A 19,882-nucleotide genomic window follows, 5' to 3' on the forward strand; every position below is an offset into this window, starting at 1 on the left:
CCATCAACAAATGAATGGATAAAGAAGATGTGGTATATCCAGCCATCAGAAAATGAAATCTTGCCATTTGCAATGACATTGATAGAACCAGAGGCTATCATGCTAAGCAAAATAAGTCAATCAGAGAAAGACAATTATCATATGATCTCACTGATAGGAGGAATTTGAGAAACAAGACAAAGAATCATAGGGAGAGAGAGGGAAAAGTGAAACAAGATGAAACCAAAGAGGGAGACAAACCATAAGAGACTCTTTATCACAGGAAACACACTGAGGGTTGCTGGAGGGGAGAAGGGTGGGAGGAATGGGGAGGCTGGATGGATACTGGGGAGGGTGTATGCTATGGTGAGCACTGTGAATTAAGACCAATGAATCACAGACCTGTACCCCTGAAGCAAATAATACATTATATGCTAATAAAAAATACACATATTGAAGGTAAATTCTCTGGTTTTCTCCTGACCTCCTCACATGATCTCTCCCTATCCCTCCTCTGTCTGCCCCCAAACTGTGGCTTGGTTCTCAGATACCTGCTCTTCTCCCCAGTCACTCTTTGCCTCACAGAAGGCATCTAGGCAGAGTTTCAGTGATTACATCTGAGAGGATGATGCACCCCATGCACGCCTAGCCCACCTTATTCCTCAAGCTCTGGTCCAAACTGCCATCTGGTTTCTGAGACTTCAGTACTTCAGTGCTCCCCACACTATGTTTCTCTGTCACCACAATTATGTAACCTTGCTCATAAAGTTTCCCCAACCGGGAATGCTCCCCCTGCTTCTCTCTGCCTAGGTCAACCTCCATTACTCTCTTCAGCTTTAGCTCAAGTTCAAACACCTTCCTAAAGCCTTCTCCCCTAACTCAGATAAGCACTGAGCTTTCCCCCTTCTGACTGTCCCTAGCATTCACTGTCTAGATGGTACAATTCTGTACCATAGTACAGGACTGTTTTACATTTTACCTCTTCACCTGGTCTGTAAAGTCCTGTGTGTATACTGGGGGTAGGGGGACACCCTTCTCTGGATACCCCCTGATGCTTGGTCCAGCGCTAAGTACAAGTACTGGCTACTAAATCCCTGTTGAACTGTGGTCAAATGGGATCTCTGTGCTGGTGAAGCGACAGTGGTGGCTTATGTTTATTTAGCATTCCCACCCACCAGGCTCTACTGGACTGTTCAAGGTATGTAGATATCTATAAACTCACTTAATCTTCACAATACTGTCATGTAGGCATATCAGCTCGTTTTATTGATAAAGAAACTGAGGCTCGTGAGATTAAATGCTTTACACAAGGTTACACGGGTGGTAGGGCAAGTAGGGGAAAGGTATCTAACAGTTCCCCTTAAGGGACTTACAAAATTGTATTTTAACTATTTGTTTATATGCTGTTTTCTGTTCAAAACTGCAAGTGCCTGAAGGCAGGCACAAGTCTTATCTATCTTCTCCAGTGTCTCAGTGGGGACACAACTGGCACTCTGGACAGGACAATTCTTCATTGGATAGGACAGGTCTACACACTGAAAACATTTTGCGTCCCTGGTCCTTGCCTTCTAAACGAGTAGTTCCCTGCACCTGCCACTGTGACAGCCAAAAGACACCTCCACCCAGTTCCAAATGCGGGGGTTGGTGTGGGCCAGCCAGCCTCAGAACTGGGACACTCCAGAGCTCACCCCATCCCAAATGGGCAGGTTTGGCAGTCTCCGTGGCAATGATTTACACCAAGTGACCCCCCTCCCGGACACACCTCTACCATTCTGGACCACGGGTTTGTACCCAGATCAATGAATGGTTAGTTCATATGATGAGGAGGAACTAAAAAACACCAGCTGAGTCACTTGTACTTACTCTCCCCAGAATCTGAATCAGGGTATCAGGCAGATCAGACAGGAACAGAAGCTGTAATAATGGCCCAAGGCAGTAGTGGGAGGAGAGTCTGGTTCTGTGTAATCTAAAGTGAAGCAGGAGTAGAAACTATGAGTAAACGGGAAGTGTGGGTCTGCAAGGAGAGGAGAAGCAGACACTCAAGGAAATGCAAAAACGTCAAGAGAAAGACGGTCCCTGAAGGAGAGAAAGAGAGAGAGAAAGGGAAGAGCTGGCCAGGAGGAGGACACATGCTTCCAGCCAGCTTGCACTGGAGCAGGAGCCCCACCCCTCCTCAGGACTGTCAGGGAAGCGAGGTCTAACCAAAATGTAAGTGTTTGGGACTTAACACACTCCTGTGAGCTAAAAATTGGGGAGCGGCTCATGCTTATAGTAACAGAATGACATTAGAGGGAGCGGCACAAAGGGCCCCGAGAACAGCCAAGCAGGTGAGTTAGAGTGGTCCTACCGCCCCTACCTGCATTACTGAGCGTGGAACACCGGCATTACTGAGCGTGAAACCTATGGTCTGTTTTGCTGGTCATTTGTGACTCGGATGGGTATGCCCCTCATGGCACCTGCCACACTCAATGGCTTTCAATCAGCATATGACATTAGCCAGGATGAAAAGCTAATGTCTTGGACTGACTGGCAGACATTTTATTCCAATAGTTTGAATCCAGTCTGAATCCAGCCTACAAAGATATCATGTTCACACACCTACAATGAAAAGAAAGAAACCTTGCCCCACGGAGTACTAAAACCTGAACTATGTGTGTAATATGGGCAAAACTGCCTTCAAGTCTATGCTGCTTTTTCTCATCTTGGGAGAAAAAAACAAACAAACAAACAAACACCCATAAGATTTTCCTGGATTCTGTTGTTCCACTACAATTACTGTCCAAACTTTAAAGGAATTGCTTCTCTATCTTCATCACCACCTCCCTCCTAAACTCCTTATAATGTGCTCTGGGCCTTGGTGGCACCTCTTCCTCACTCTATGCGCCAAATGCAAGGTCTTTCTTTGGTCCGCACCCCTCCCCTATTTCTGCAGAGTGTCACTCTGGCTGCGCCCCCCTCCATTTGAAGTCCCTCCTCCAACACCCTTAACACAACACTTTTCTGCTTTTCTAAGTTCACTGACGTGGAAGGAACTCATAACTGTGCTTCTAACTTCAACCCTGAGAGCACTGGTCTGGGCTTCAGGAGACCCTGGTTCAGTACCTGGGCTCAGGATGGAATTTGGACAGAGGTTTCAATTTCTCTGAGCTCCGTCTCTTTGGTTACAGAAACAGTGGGTAAGCTTTAAGTGTTTTTCAAACATTTTTTTTAACTGTGGCTGCCACACTTTACACTGTGACTCAACATATACATAACACATAAGATGTGTGTGTGTATGCATACGCTCACTCACAAAAGTATGACATACATACATACTTTTACTACATCAGATGTGCTATGACATTTTCTATTCACTTTTATTTTTCAAAAATGCTAGTTGAAACCCACCAAACAGACTGTAAGACCCGGTCGTGGTGGTTACCCATTATTTATAAAACACGGGTCTTGCTGATGTGTAGTGATGTAGGATTCGACTGTGGCTCTCCAACCCTGGACCTCCAAGCCTTGACTCTCACCTGGATTCCAATGTCCTAGTTCTCTCTGGGAGACTCCTTTACTCCGATATCCTAATATCACGTAACTCAGTTAACATGGAATTCGAAGCACCAAGTCCTTTCCCCATCATAACCACTTCTGTTACTAGCAAGTGTTAAAATCTTCCTGCTGACTCTTGGTCTAGCAATGGGAGGGCAGCTCGCATTGTTACAAAGCTCCCTGTTGAGAACTATTAGGAACTCTGGGTAAGGCATTTTCTAAAGTAACTATGTGAAAGGCACTGGAAAGCAACCAAAATCAGGCTGAAACTAGAGGGGATAGGACTCAAAACAAGGGAAGCAAACTAGGTAAGATCCATATTTACGCAATTCTTATCCCCTGAAGTCAATCCCTAGTCTTCCAGAATGTGGGGGGAATAAAGCAAAAATGTTAAGTCAACAACTGGCAATTTTCTTGGGCTGAAGAGTCAAAGGCTCGTATGTGGGGCTGTGAAGTGTTTAGATATTATGGGAGATGTCTGGAAAAGAGGGAGCCACGCAGACAGCAGCCCAAGATCCGTGCAGAAATTCCCCTCAAATCCCTGAACGCTGCCTGCAGGTGCTGAGACTCCAGGAAGCCGGCAGAAAGCAGGAACAGCTGGACGCCAAAGAGCCCAGCAGATACTCATTCACAACTGTCTGGGGCCGAGAAGACGCAGCCTGAAATGTGAGTCGCTTCAACTTAGGAGGTTCAATAAAACACTCTGGTTTTCCACAGAAACCTCAAAAGAGCCAAATCTTAGGACTAAGGCCCGCCTCCCAGGACGAGGGGCCGCACCCTAGGACTAAGGGCAAACAGACCTGCCCTAACAACAGGTAAGACAGGCTGTCATAGGAGAATGACTGATAAGGCAGGTGAGGGAAGGGACACATCCTGATAGAAGGACCTGGTTTCTAGCTCAAGAGACAGGCTGGAGCAGCCATTAAACAGGGCTTTGTTTCTCAGATGGAGCAGGTGGGGCGGGGGGGGGGGGGGGGGGGGGGGGGGGGAGTGGAAGAGGCAGAGGGGGCGGGGCGCTCCCCTTGGGTAATCATACCTGCAGACACTGGGTCTGAGGGCAGATGTCCCATGGTGGGGGGCGTCCATCTGGATTTCAGGAGAGAGGAGACCTGGAAGTGACAGGTTGGCAGAGCAAATGATAAGGGGGAGGGGAGGTGGGTCACCAAGAGACAAAGAACTCATAATTTATGAGCACCTACTATGTTCCAGACATGTCATTAAGTGCTTTATTTATGTTCTCACACCAACACAGGTAGTATTAGCCTCATTTTATAAATAAGGAATCCAAAGCTCAGAGAGGTTAGGTAATTCACCTGAAGTTACATTATTAATAAATGATGGGGCTGAGATGTGAACTCAGGGCAGAAGACAGACTCCCACACTTGTTTCTTTCTTGAATTACATGTTGTAACTGTAACATTCGGGAAGGGCAGTGGTATGTGTGTATGTAAGACAGCCAGCAAAGTACGGTAGAAAGCAAAAGGGTTTTCGGGCAGACTAAGATTCTGTTACAGGTTAAGGAGGATTCTAGAGGTACAAAAAAGGGTGTCAACTGAGCGAAATACGAACGCACCATCAAAATTCCAGTCCTCAAATACAGAGAGAGTTCTAAAACTGGAAATGACAGAAGGTGGGACTGAGCTACTACTGTTAGAGAGATCACAGGGCAAATTTCACCACTCTGTGGAGAGAAGGGTTTGACTCTCATTAAGTCAGAGAGAGTAAACACACTTATTACACTTAAGAGGCTTAATACAATAAGGAACTAAAGATAGGAAACAAAGTTCATCTAAGGAACAGATGTGGGGAAAGGGAATAGGAACAATACAAAAACCAATATAAGAAATCATAGAACCACGTGTGTGTGGGGGTGGTGGTGGTGGTTGTTGTTGTTTTGAGCTGGAAGGAATTTAGAGGTCATTCAATCCCTATCATCTCAGAGCAAAACTGCCCCTAGAAAAAGTGGCTAGCTGCTAAATACCTCGGTCTCCCAACAAAAACCGGGTAGGTTTCATTCTTATCTTTACAAATGCAGGTGGGGAGCCTGATTTATCCAAAACAATGTCCTAGAAATTCTAGTTTAGTCCAGACTGTGCTGGAAAACCACAGGATAAACCACCAGCAGTTAGGGGATGTCAGACCAGGGACTTGCCGTGCCCCTGCCAAGATTGAATGTATTCTGAAGATCTCGGTGAGAGACTTTCCACTTACGAGGAAGGTGTGCGATAGATTTTCTGGATCCTTCACATTTTCTGACTCTAACCCTTATCCTCTGGTCATAACCTACACTCCCCCAAATTGGCAACCAGAAAGTTGGCCTGGCAGGAGAAGAGCACATACATAATAAAAATAAAGGTTTAACAGAGAGTCCAGAAATTATAAAAAAAAAAAAACAACAACAAAATAAAACAAAATATAGTTCATTTCAGAGACCTGGAGAAGATAAGCTGGCAAGAAAGAAAGAACCTCTACATTACAAAAGTCTCAATTAATACTCACATTACAGATAACTCAGTTTAGGGCTAAAGGATATGGAGTAATTTGAATATACAAAGCATTGTGTGCTTGAACAAAGCACTATGCAGAATATCATCTTCTGATTTACAGAAGAGCTGTAGTGCTCATCATTCACGCAAGATTCCTGACTGTCAAGACATGAACACTCTATAAAACAAGTTAAATCTTCTTTTCCCTAATGTCTAAACTATAGGGATTGAGAGAAGGAACATGCCAGGAAAATAAATTATCTCTTGGTGCCTTGATAATGAACTTGCCATCCCCAGAAGACAAAAAAAAAAAATTAAAGTAAGAATGGAAAGATATTTAGGATTAGAGATGCCTGACAAAACCCAGAATGGAAAGTTCCCATGAGAATAGGGTCTCGTTCTGGAGGCCACGGTGCATATGTATAGCACTGTATAGGGTCTTGCTCCGTGAAGTGCCTCCCAAAAGGTTTAAATCTCTTAGAGATTTGAATGTTCTCATTCAAGACACACTTAAATAAGAATTTCAAGGGTCAGTTTCCTTAAGTGCATGAGTGTTCCTAGTACCTGGTATAACCACCCCTTTTATCTATTTTCATGTTGTATCCTTCTCAAAAGGATGGCTGAGTTCATACCTTGGGTTTTCTTCCTGTTTTGCACAAATTCTGAGCGCCTCAGGCTGCTGGGGGCTGTGCGGCGGTAGCAACTATTCCTTTTCCAAGTCTCCAGGCCATTTCTTTTCTTCTCTTCCTCAAAATGCCAAGTATTCTTCCCTAACCAAGGGCCACCGTGGTGTTCTCCCGGGTCCCCTCTCATCCGCCGATCCTGCAGACTATCCGGGAATGTGCCTCTGCTCCCAAGCGCTGTCTTTCCTGCTTTGTCAATGCCATTATCCTCCCAATTCTTCATCTGATGCACAGAATCTGTCCCTCTGTAATTCTGAAATTTATACTCACAGTTTGCAAATAAAGTATCGTAGCCTTTATTTTCCATATCAATGTCACTGGGAGCCAGCGCGTGACTCTCTGCTTTGGGACAGATTTTACCATTTTGATAAACCTTTCTGTCCCTTTCATAGTACTTGACAAATTCTTTACCTTCATTCACTCCATCCAAATCTGGGAAGTCCACAGACCGACCATTAATATAATTCCCAGGAGCCTGACATAAATTGTTGCGGTTTCTATAATAAAAATTAGCTTCTTCATAATCCTCAGGATTATAATTAAAATTACTGTGGTCCATGTGCCACTTTTCAGGTTGACCACAATTCCCCCCAGAATCATCCAAACCACTGGGGCGAGTGCACCATTCATTTTCTTTGGAGTCCTCAGGATCACCATTCAGATTCTGACCATCTGTGTGGCCATTCACGTCCCCATACCCTCCAGCTTTCCAGCTTTCTGCGCTGCCTGTAAGCCAGTTACCCTTAGTCCCTGGGCTCAGATTCCCATAATCCATGTTTTCTGAGTTCTTGTAACCATCACAACTCTGAGCCGTACTTCCGTAGTTCATACAGTCCTTTCTACTTTCTTCCGCTTCCTCACAGTCCTCGTAGCTTGGTTCACTCTGCTCAAAAGCCCAGTATCCACAATGCCTTTTTCTGTAGGGCCGATTCTGCCCCAAGGTCCAGTGTCTGGAATCCAAGCTGCCTTCTCTGTAAAGTCGATCCAGCCCTGTAAGGTCCCTCTTCTGTAGACTCCTGTGGTCTTCATACTCACAGCTGGAGCCCCAGTGCCCTTTCTTCTCCGCTTCTCTTTCTTCTCTAACTTCATGGGTCTCACACATGCTTGGTGTGAGTAAAGACGGGCGTTTTACTTCTTTCTTCCATGGGCCTGGGTGGGGCTGAAATGTGGACAGGTGCAGGTTAGCCTAAGGCTGTATCCGTCCTTCTGAAAATGTCTTCCAAGGTGTCTGAGACACTCTTCTTGCTCCTCCAGCTGGAGCACAGAGAGATGTGGAGCTATTTTAACCTCAGGATCCAATCAGGAAGCTGCTATATCTTTCCCCACAGAGGCCAGAAGATAATTAGTAACCAGTGTTCATGTGATTGGAGTTGGCAGCTTTGTTCGGTGTTTCCCTCAAGCTGGTCAAACTGGCTTGGCTGCTTTCTATGCTGAAGGTAGAAGCATTCTGCTGTTCGAAAGGTCTTGGAGAAAAACGACGAGTGAGGGAGAACAGCCCCCTTTAAAAGCCCAAGGTAAGGTCCCATAGCTCTTCTGCCTCTTTAGGTATTTCAGTCATCAACCAGTGGTATAAGTCATATTTTCATGCACAGCTCAGCACAACACATGGACGTTCCCTATCCTCCAAGTTGGGCTTTCTACTCCCTGGACATTTGAAACTCTGTGGATCTCCCTTAGTGAGAGGCAGAACTCTTCCTCCTTTGAGAGTTTGCTTTTTATGGGAGTCAAGTTACCAGCTGACATACACTCAGATCACAAGTGGTTTCCACTCCCGCCTGTAGACGCATGGGGACATCCCCTGGAGCAAGAAAGAGAACTTCCTTTTTACTCTGATTGGGTATATGGGTCATTTTCAAACTGTCCCCTAGAAGAACATAGTTACGTAGGCTTTCACACTTTCCTTGATACATGCCATGGCAGAGAAGCATGAAGACCATTTCCTAAAAATCTCTTTCCTATATCATCCAGCATATTTAGGAACTGGGGAAGAAGGTTAGAAAGCAGAAAGGTACAGATAAACATACCTATTTGAGTCAAGAAACTTTAGCGAGGCGCCCATTATAGGTGAGGTATTGTAGGAGAGAGAAAACAGGGGCAAGTTAGCCCCTGCCTCTTGCAATGCAGGAGCAACACTCAAAGGAAAATCCAATGTGACCAGCTCTACAACAAACACAGATGGCTTTGGCGATGGAGCAGAGTCCTGCTGGGGCAACTGGAGATTTTGCAGAAGGGGTGGCTTTTGAGCAATGCCTTCAAGCATGAGCAGAATTTCCACAGAATTAGGAAATGGGGAACAGTTTGAAGGAGAGAGTACGTACAAAAAGTAACAGAAGATAAGGCCGGAGGGGTAGACTGGGGCAGATCCCAAAGGACCTGAATGTTGTTTACCTCATTCAAGGGGGAGTACCAGGCTCAGAGCCAGGCTTTGGTAAGATGACTCTTCTGGCTAGTGGGTCATCTACTGGATGCCCAGGAATGATTCCTTGAACCTTCGTCTAATCCCTATTTGTGAAACAATACACAACATAACTGTGAGGAGACCAGGGTTATGCGCTTTGTCAATAATGAGATGTTTACTCTTGGACAAACCACTTACTCTCTCGAGAACTGAATCTACCCATCTGTAAAATGAGACAGCTGGTCCCCAGGACTCCCAATTCTTCCAGTTATAAAAAAAAAATCCATGGAGCTGTTTTCCTCACTACTTCTTTTTCCTTTCCTCAATTACCTAATGTGCCAGTGGGCACCTCTGGTCAGGTGACAGACGCACCGCCCCAGTGACAGTCTCTGCTTCCTGTGGTTCTTGCCGTCTTCCAGAGCAAATCTCTCTCTCATCTCACCCATGTTACTTTATTATAGTTGTTTATCTCCATCTCTTACACTGAATGCTCCGTGCAGGCGGGAACCATGTCTAATTTATAGGTAGGCGCTAGAGGCCAGGAGAGGGCAAGCTTGCTTAGGGGTTAAGAACACACTTTTGTGAGCCCTGGGTGCGAGTCTGACCCTTGCCACTCACCAGCTGGATAATCTTGGGGAAGTTACTAAGTTCTCTGAGTCTGTGTTGTCATGTTTTCATTTTAAGCACAGAAGACATGACATTTCTGTGGAACATGATTAATTCTAAAAAGTATCATTATTGAGGAGTTCCTACTACCTGGAATTTGAGACATTTTTGTTCTGCCTCCCGTATATCTCACGCAGGAACAGTTTACGAGTGTATCCCAAAACCTAGAAGTACAGAAGGCGGTGGAAGATCCTGGAACTTGCTCTGGCTTTGGGGATGTGGCATTGAGCCGAAACTCCCTTCGAATTCCTCTTCAGACACTCTGAAATCATCACGGTATCTGGCAATCCCCCGGAACTTCAGGTACTCATCTTCAATGATCATTTCTTTAAATGCCACCTTTCTTTCTTTCTTTCTTTTTTTAAAGTAAATTCTACCCCCAACGTGGGGCTCAAGCTCACGACCCCAGGGCTCTCCCGACTGAGGCAGCCAGGCGCCCCTGCAGGATCCCCTCTCTGAGGACGGGCCTTGGTGCTCATCCTCATGCTTCACTTGGAGGGTAACTGCGGCCGCCACCCCCGTTCAGCGCAATGACGGGGGTGGGGGCTCAGGGGTCTGGCTCCCCTCATTCATCACACCCATTTGCTCCAGGAGCCCCTCCTGCCGCGCCGCCGCCCAGTCTGCAGTCCCTGCACCCGCGCCCACTTGCTCTGAGGTCCTCTCCTGAGCTCACTGCAGAGACAGTTTCCTCTTTCACCCTGTCTGCTTTCCAGCTTTCAGAAAATGACTCCATCTCTGGCCTTGCCAGAATACTCTTCCTCGCTGGGATTTCTGTTTCCAGTCATGGTCAGCGGCCTGAAGCAGGGGGGAGGGAAGCAAGAGGAGCTGGCCTGCCATTCTCCTGTGCTTCTCTCCCCTCAGCACCCTGCAGGCCCTGCAGCCACAGATCACTGGGGCTGTTTCCTCTCCTGACCGCACGTGGGCTCGGAGCTCTCTGGCACACCTGCCCAGTGACACGGCCGTGTGTCCTTGGGCCCTAGTCTGCTGTGGCCACCTTGCTTTCCGCCTTTTTCCTCTAGAAATCATTACCATTTCTTCATCCTTTCCCTATCATCTACCATCCTAGTGCGTTTGTACCCATACACTCTGCCTGCCCCCCTGTTCAAATGGAGAAATGGTCTCTGCTCCGACAACAGGCCAGTCTCTCCGCTGGTTCACTGGATCCCACTCCCGCCCAGCCCCTCAAGAGACGCTGTTCCAGCAGTTCGCCACCCCCCAACTCTGCTTCTTCAGTGCACCCGCTCTAATGGATCAATCCCGCTCACTGGACTACCAGCTTCTCCTTGGCTAGCCCATCTTCCCGTCCTGCCCCTCGCAAACACCAGCGTGTCCCGGGGCTTCTCCTAGATCTGCAATCACCTGGCATACAGCAGGACTGCGGGGAGCATGGATTTGACTAGAAATGTGGTTTCTGCCCTTATCCGGTGCAGCTGCCTCTTGGCCTAAGGAAGAGCTGTCAAGGAGACAGCTCTGGCTAAAGCTACTCAGAGGGCGTCCGTGGTGCTAGAGCCTCTGGTGGTGTGGACAGAGGGCCTGCAAATGAAGAAGAGGAAAGACCCCTAAGACCTAAAGGTAAGTTCCCTGACAGAGGTAGGAAGGAAGCAATAATGAAAAGAGACAACTGGGAGAAGGAAAGGCAGGAGCAGGAGTCTGGCAGCACTGTAAAAGGCGAAAAAGGCTGGAATATAGGAAAATAAGAGGTGTTTGGGGGAAATCTGATATGCTCTGAAAGGTGTATATGCTCTTAATGTGACAGGCTGTGAGAAGCATTTAAGATGCCTCAGGTTTTAAGCCTGGTGGTGAACTGAAAGGGTTAGGAGTTAGGTGAGGGTTCAAATAGAGAAACTGGAACCTTGAGCAGCTTGGGGATGTGGCTAGCATGAATGGGTAAGGGTTTTGGAAACTCGTGCAACTTCATGATAAGCTAGCCGTCAGAAGTGGATCTGCGAGGAAGGGTTAAATATTTTTTCAAAGCATATCAATACACATATGCTCTTGTAGTTTTCAACAAATGAGAGTACTAAAAAATGTTACGCTCGGTATATATTATTTTGGAAGTTGGCAAGGGCCACTCGGGATCCCTCCTCCACGAGCACGTGTACTTCTGAGTTTTTCAAGTGCTGTGTCCTACCACCTGCTCTCAGAGATGGAGCAGTCTCTCCTGAAGTTGAAATGCATGGACACCACAGTGGGGCACAAGGACAGCCAGGGACAGAGACACACAGCCTGTTCGAGGAGATGGGCCTGAATTTGAACCACAGCGTGACCACTGACCAACTGTGACACTCTGGGCCAATCTCTGCTTGCCCATCTGTCAAATGTGGGCAATGTAGAGGATGAGAAAAAGCGCTCAATGACCCAGCATATTGTCTGACAAGTAGTAAGTGCTCAGTTAATTCTAATTACGATTACACCTTACTCTTCCAGTTTCCTTCTGCTCCTGGGGAAGTTCAGTGCCTGGGCCGCCTCTCTTTTTCTCTATCTACACTTTATTTTAAAAAAATTTTTAGGGGCACCTGGGTGGCTCAGATGGTTGGGCATCTGCCTTCGGCTCGGGTCATAATCCCAGGTTCCTGGGATCGAGCCCCGCATCGGGCTCCTTGCTCAGTGGAGAGTCTGCTTTCTTCTCTGCCTCTCTCCCCTTCTCGTGCTTTCTTTCTCTCTCAAATGAATAAAAATCTTTAAAAAAAATTTTTTTAAAGTAATCTCGTTAAATGTCTCTTTAAATAATGTCTCTGTGCTGCCAAAATGTCTTTGTCACTAACGCACGTCTCCAGCCCTCACCTCTCCCCTGACTTCAGGGCTGTTACCAAACTGCCTAGGCAATGCTTGCACTCAGATGTCTTACAGGCACGACAATGTGACTAAAACTGAGCTCCTGACTTCTGCCCTGTCCTACCTCCCCCAGCAGCCAGTGTCTCCTGCTGTCTTCACCAAGAACTGAGAAATTACTGGCAACTCCAGTCTTTCCAGTTGTCCAACCTCAGGATCATCCTTGACTTTTCTCTCACACCTCACACCCGACCCACCAGCAAGTCCTACAGGCTCAGACTCAAAATGCCCCCAGAACCATGGACTCTGCATCATCCCTGGTCTACTGTCCTGGTACAGGCTGCCCAGAGGGACTCTAACATTGTACATCAGACCTCACCACTCCCCTGCTCTAAACCTTCCCATGGCTTCTCATCTTACTCTCAATAATGAACCATAAAACCCACACCTTCGCTCTAGTTGAACTGCCATCCTTGCTGTCCCTCAAACACGAGACGCACTCTTGTCCTTGCTGTCCCATCTGCCAGTGACGATTACCTCCCCCTCAAAATGGCTTGGTTGGCTTCCTACAATCATTTGGATCTTCACTCGAATGTCACTTTTCGGTGAGGTCTTCCCTGATTTCTTAGCTACCTCTGCCTTCTAATTCATATGCATGTTTCTGCTTGCTTACTGTTTATCTCTCCCCACGAGGGCAGAGATCACGGCTTAGAATACAGCAGGAACTCAATACTGGCTGAGTAAGTGACTGCCCCAGAGCCTTTCTGGGTCTTGCGAACGTCTGGGAAAGTGAAGGGTCAGAAGTGGCACAGTAAGGCGGCCGCGGGGTGGCAGGAACGCTCACTGTGGAAGGTCCCATGCTGGCGGGGGTGGAGGGGTGTGGGGGGTACGCAGGCCCTTTCCCTGGGTCCAGCAAAGCCTCAGTGAAATCTGAAACCGATACTTAAAATCCCTGGATGTAGTCCAGTTTCTCCACCCCTCTGCCTAGAGCTGGGGTGAAGAAATGTTCACAAAGCCATACTGCAAAGTTAAGAACAGTGATTCACAGGTTACTTATAACTAAGTTAACCATATCAAGCTACATTTCCTGATGTACGTTAAAAGACCTATCGTAAAAGGAAAAGTAGTTTCAGTCCTAAATTCACATAGATTATTAATGCCTTCCGACTCTGTTTACTGTTTTATACCAAGATAAAATCCATTACAAGTAACGGAGCTAATTTTTACTGAGCCAACACCCTGAACCAGATGTCACAAGTCAAGGAGACTTGCTTTTTTCCTACGTACTGACAAACCAGAAACAAAGGTTATTCATCCTTTCACATAAACTTTTATATCTTGAAAGACCACAAATGTTTTGGCTATTTAACTCCCTTATCTTTTACTAGTTTGAGAAGGAATTTTTTTTTTAATATTTTTTTTATGTATTTGACAGAGAGAGATCACAAGTAGGCAGAGAGGGAGGCAGAGAGGTGGGGGAGAAGCAGGCTCCCCACTGAGCAGAAAGGCCGATGCGGGCTGGATCCCAGGACCCTGAGATCATGACCTGAGCTGAAGGCAGAGGCTTAACCCACTGAGCCACCCAGGCACCCGAGAATGAACTTTTAATACCTGAGACATTCCAAGGAATCTTCAGGATAACAAATTGCTTCCGTTTGTAGAAAAACTAGACTTTCAAATTTTAAGAAATCTATCTACAATATTATATATCACTTCAGTATAAAGATCTTATTGTTCCATATCAGCAATTTTCCTACTTGTTAACTGAATGGCTCTCTTTAGTGGGCCTTAGATCTCACTCAATATCTTGCTGAAAATGTTCCGTTCCTTAAAAAACATGTTCTGATTTGATTTGCAACAGTCTTTTAAAATTATCCTGAGAGTCTCTGGTCAATATCCCTTTTCACAGTACCTTAAAGGGAAGAGAAGCTTAGGAGCAAGGTTCCTGATGTGGAGGAGACTGGCTCTACACTTTACCATCCACTGCACTGATTCAGAATGTGGGGTCCTTGCCCATAAGAGAGTAAATACGGCCATGAGTCAGAGGCAACAAGACAAATAGTGACCTCAGTAAATACAGAGGCCAGTATCACTAGATCACTAGAGTCTGAGAGCTACAGGAACATGAATGATACTGTGACTACGTCCTTTTTATTAATCAATGGATAGTCAGTGCCGGCCTCCTAGTATGTGCTCTAGAAATATTTGCTGAGTAAAGAAATGAATGTACTTGTCCTTTTTTTTTTTTTTAAAGATTTATTTATTTATTTATTTATTTGACAGAGAGAGATCACAAGTAGATGGAGAGGCAGGCAGAGAGAGAGGGAAGCAGGCTTCTCGCTGAGCAGAGAGCCCAATGCGGGACTCGATCCCAGGACCCTGAGATCATGACCCAAGCCGAAGGCAGCAGCTTAACCCACTGAGCCACCCAGGCGCCCTGTACTTGTCCTTTTGAGGCAAGGGAACCACTCCTAGAGATAGAACAGAACTGTCACATGCTGAAATAAGATTCTCTCAGGGCTACAGGATATAGTCCTAATTAGGGCCTCTAAAAGTGATGTGTACTGGTCTAGTTATACCATGGGGTATTACCATCAAAGAGAATGAAATCTTACCATTTGCAATGATGTGGAGGAGGCTAGAGGGTATTATGCTAAGTGAAATAAGTCAGAGAAAAGCCAATACCATATGATTTCACTCATATGTGGCATTTAAGAAACAAAACAATGAACTACAGGGGAAGAAAAAAAAACAGAGAGGGAAGCAAACCCTAAGAGACTCTTAACTACAGAACACAAAGGGTTGATAGAAGGAGGTGGGGTGAGATGGGCTGAAAGGGTGGTGGGGATTAAGGAGGGCACTTGTGATGAGCACTAGGTGTTGTATATAAGTGATAAATCACTAAATTCTACACCTGAAACCAATTTTACCATGTATGTTAACTAACTTGAATTTAAATAAAAGCTAGAAATAGATCATAAAATAAAAATTAATAACTAAAAAAAATAGAAGTATGTACTAGGAAATCTGAAAGTCTGCGGGTTAACTCTACACGTTTCCACTGCTCTGGAAGTCAACACATTCATCGGAGTTGAAGGTACTGTGTTTTAGATATAGACCTTAACTTATTAACCAGCAACTCGTTTTGACTAGAAGCTCTTTGAGGGCAAAGAGCACATTTGTGTTTATTACCCTGCCCTTAGCATAGTGCCTGGCACACAGCAAAAACTCAACCAACATTTGCTGGGCGAATGAGAGACTGAATTGAATGCCATCATAAAGCCTGCAAAATGGCATCTCGTTCCCCAAAACACTATAACCAGAGACGCCTCCTGCTCTTCTACTCTGACTCAATGTGCTAATTCCAAATTTGAAACTCCAAATTCTCAGAGCCAAATAATGGCTTATCTGAAACTATCAGGGATTTGTGGGGCTCCTGGGAGGCTCAGTCGGTTAGGGGGCTGCCTTCAGTTCAGGTCATGTTCCCAGAGTCCTGTGATCAATCAATGGCTCAAGACCCCATCAGGCTCCCTGCTAGGGGGGAGTCTGCTTCTCCCTCTGCCTTTGCCCCTCCTCCTCCCGGTGAGCGTGCTCTCTTTTTCTCTCTCTCAGATAAATAAATCTTTAAAAAAAATGATACAACTATTGGGGCTTTTTAGTTCTAAAAACTGAAGTTTGGGTTATTTAGGTCAATCCTCTCACAGAAAAAAAGTTTAAAAAGTTGGAGAAAATATAAAAAAATCTTAAAGCTATCAATACACTGACAAGATGATAGTGCGCTAGACAAAACCAAAGGAAAACTGGAATCCAGAAAGGTAAAAAACCACAGAAATGGCACTGCCCTGGGGCATCTGCCCGTCCCAGAAAAATGGAACATTTGTTTCAATGACCCTCTCAGGAGAAGGGGTCAAAAACTCAAACCCCAGGGCCTATCTGAGGGGAGAAGTCTAAAAAGAGACCTTTTGCTAGAATAAGCTGGTAAGATTCCAAAGGACTCTTGAGAATGCGTCAGAATGAGAACAGCCCTCCTGCAAAATTATAGTTGGGGTTCCAAAATCCTGGTCGTCCCTGGAATTTTAAGCCTTGAAATTAGTTTCAGGTAACTGAGCTGGGACTGAGCAGTGCTTCCCTGTGGGAATACCTTCTCAGCGTTTCTTGGGAAATGTGTATGTCTTCCTGAATCCAAAGAAAAATCAGTCAAGAAATGTGGAACATGAGAGAAAATACCATAATCCTCCTGTGAGAATAAAGCCTAGTAATAAAGGTAGACACGTTACTGGTTCAAAGGAATCCACCGCATCAAGTTGAAAGCAAGAGCAGAAAATGCTGACACACAGAGTAAAAGATTAAGGTTGACCAGGAGGACAGAACCAGGAGAGAATCGATCAGGATCTAATCAGTTAGTTTTGCTTGTAACTGTCGCTATGCTATGAGTGTGTTTATAAGTGTTTGTGTTCGTGGCCCTGCGTGCTGCTGAAAGTGAGTCATGCCTGCAAATCAAATAAATATTAATAACCTTATTTGTACAGCACATTTTATACAAATCTTACGAAGTGACTGTCCAAGAAATATCAAGTTTTAGAAGCAAAAAAAGTCCTTAAATTGGCAATCCTGACAAATGATTCTGTGTAGTGTTAAATCTTGCTCCGAGGGGTGAATAACATTCCATTATTTGAATACTTGAAACCAAAAATGTTTGCCCAGTGTTCTCCAGGGCTTAATATTTGCTACAGGTTATAGTTCTTTAAAATATTTTAACAGAAGATTATAGAGAAGATGTGAATATTAATAGTGAATCATTATGTTCCACACTGATCTATATCAATTATACCGCAAAAAAAAATTTTAAGATATGAATATTGTCAAAATTTATTGTCTAAATTTTGAATTAGCAAAAACAATATTTAATAGGGAAGCAAAAATCAGAGCAAGTACACAAAATATTTTCATTGTTTAAAAAAATGAGCTTACCCGAAATAACATATACCCTAATGGCCCCATCTAAAGATGCTTTTAGATACATTCTTAACTCAGTCAAAATCAATCCAAGATGGAAACTCACTCCTATGCCTAGAACATTAACAAAATAAAGATCAATACTCTCTGAGCGACTAAAGCTTTGTGTATTTAAAACCCTGTTTACAGGGTGCCTGGGTGGCTCAGTGGGTTAAGCCTCTGCCTTTGGCTCAGGTCATGATCTCAGGGTCCTGGGATCAAGTCCTGCATTGGGCTCTCTGCTCAGCAGGGAGCCTGCTTGCCCCCCACTTCTCTGCCTGCCTCTCTGCCTACGTGTGATCTCTGTCAAATAAATGAATAAAATCTTTAAAACAAAACAAAAAAACCTTGTTTTCAGAATAACTTTTCGATACTAATTGTGGGATTATTTTACAGTTTTGAAATTATTTTTTGTCTTTTATTTTATGTGAATATGCCCTTTTAATGTTTTCAAATGTTTACTGTCATATTTATTTCCTGATTTTGATAAATAATCTATAGTTATGTAAGACATTAAGGTAAGGGGGAAGCTGAGTGAAGGGTATAGGAGATTTTTAATTTTTGGCAACTTTTCTATAGATCTTAAATTATTTTACATTAAAAAGCAAAAAATGTTTTAAAGATTTATTTGAGAGAGAGAGAGCATGAGCAGGAGGGGCAGAGGGAGAGGGACAGAGTATCTCAAGCTGACTCCAGACTGAGCAAGGAACCTCACATAGGGCTTGAACTCACGACCCTAAGATGAAGAGTCACCCTACCAACTGAGCCAGTCAGACACCCCTAAAAAGTATCGTTGTTGAGAAATTCCCACTACCTGGAATTTGAGACATTTTTGTTCTGCCTCCTGCATATCTCACGCAGGAACAGTTTACGAGTACATCCCAAAACCTAGAAGTACGGAAGGCGGTGGAAGATCCTGGAACTTGCTCTGGCTTTGGGGATGTGGCATTGAGCCGAAACTCCCTTCGAATTCCTCTTCAGACACTCTGAAATCATCACGGTATCTGGCAATCCCCCGGGATTTCGGGTACTCATCTTCAATGATCATTTCTTTAAATGCCATCTTTCTTTCTTTCTTTCTTTCTTTCTTTTTTTTTTTTAAAGATTTTATTTATTTATTTGACAGAGAGAAATCACAAGTAGGCAGAGAGGCAGGCAGAGAGAGAGGAGGAAGCAGGCTCCCTGCTGAGCAGAAAGCCCGATGTGGGGCTCGAACCCAGGACCTGGATCATGACCTGAGCCGAAGGCAGCGGCTTAACCCACTGAGCCACCCAGGCGCCCCTCTTTTTTTTTTTTTTTAAAGTAAATTCTACCCCCAACGTGGGGCTCAAGCTCACGACCCCAGGGCTCTCCCGACTGAGGCAGCCAGGCGCCCCTGCAGGATCCCCTCTCTGAGGACGGGCCTTGGTGCTCATCCTCATGCTTCACTTGGAGGGTAACTGCGGCCGCCACCCCCGTTCAGCGCAATGACGGGGGTGGGGGCTCAGGGGCCTGGCTCCCCTCATTCATCACACCCATTTGCTCCAGGAGCCCCTCCTGCCGCGCCGCCGCCCAGTCTGCAGTCCCTGCACCCGCGCCCACTTGCTCTGAGGTCCTCTCCTGAGCTCACTGCAAAGACAGTTTCCTCTTTCACCCTGTCTGCTTTCCAGCTTTCAGAAAATGACTCCATCTCTGGCCTTGCCAGAATACTCTTCCTCGCTGGGATTTCTGTTTCCAGTCATGGTCAGCGGCCTGAAGCAGGGGGGAGGGAAGCAAGAGGAGCTGGCCTGCCATTCTCCTGTGCTTCTCTCCCCTCAGCACCCTGCAGGCCCTGCAGCCACAGATCACTGGGGCTGTTTCCTCTCCTGACCGCACGTGGGCTCGGAGCTCTCTGGCACACCTGCCCAGTGACACGGCCGTGTGTCCTTGGGCCCTAGTCTGCTGTGGCCACCTTGCTTTCTGCCTTTTTCCTCTAGAAATTATATCTTATGGGAGTTGGTGAAGACGAATGAAGTCCCCTGAAGCTGGTCACCCCTAAATTGAGGGACAGAATTCAAATTTCTGAATGTGTAAGGTGGGAAGCAGTAAACCGTAATAGTTAAAAACAGAAGCTCCCAGCTCCATCAGTAAGCTACTCCATCTCTACAGATCTTACCTGCCTCTCCAACAAGCAGCCATGTGAATTATCCCAGTACGTTTAGGGTGGACGGGAAGATTATTTGTGCAAGCAAATGGTAACACGTCCTCACTATGAACAAGTTAATAGTTATTAGCTCTTATGTTTACTATTGAAACCTAGACCTTGGGGCGCCTCGGTGGCTCAGTCATTAAGCATCTGCCCTCGGCTCAGGTCATGATCTCAGAGTCCTGGGATGGAGTCCAGCATCTGG

At 45.5% G+C, this 19,882-nt stretch overlaps 1 protein-coding gene and 1 long non-coding RNA gene across 4 annotated transcripts in view; one reads left to right on the plus strand and one right to left on the minus strand.

The window, feature by feature from the left end:
• The window catches only part of DNMBP (dynamin binding protein), a 104,713-nt gene that overhangs the window by 35,693 nt on the left and 49,138 nt on the right, over positions 1 to 19,882 (minus strand). The window contains exon 1 of one of the 3 annotated variants that reach the window (XM_047702415.1): positions 6,632 to 8,120. The exons of the other annotated variants lie outside the window; for them this stretch is intronic. Coding sequence (XP_047558371.1) covers positions 6,632 to 7,784 — 1,153 coding nt within the window. The 5' untranslated portion in view covers positions 7,785 to 8,120. Of the gene's footprint in view, positions 1 to 6,631; positions 8,121 to 19,882 lie in introns of those variants that run through there. 3 annotated transcript variants of the gene reach the window in all.
• Positions 1,935 to 10,248, plus strand: LOC125084715 (uncharacterized). Its single transcript, XR_007122680.1, has 3 exons — positions 1,935 to 2,187; positions 4,072 to 4,179; positions 9,884 to 10,248. It is a non-coding gene; the product is annotated as an uncharacterized LOC125084715 (long non-coding RNA).

Source organism: Lutra lutra, chromosome 14, assembly GCF_902655055.1.
Source record: "Lutra lutra chromosome 14, mLutLut1.2, whole genome shotgun sequence".
In the NCBI taxonomy this organism is placed as follows: domain Eukaryota; kingdom Metazoa; phylum Chordata; class Mammalia; order Carnivora; family Mustelidae; genus Lutra; species Lutra lutra.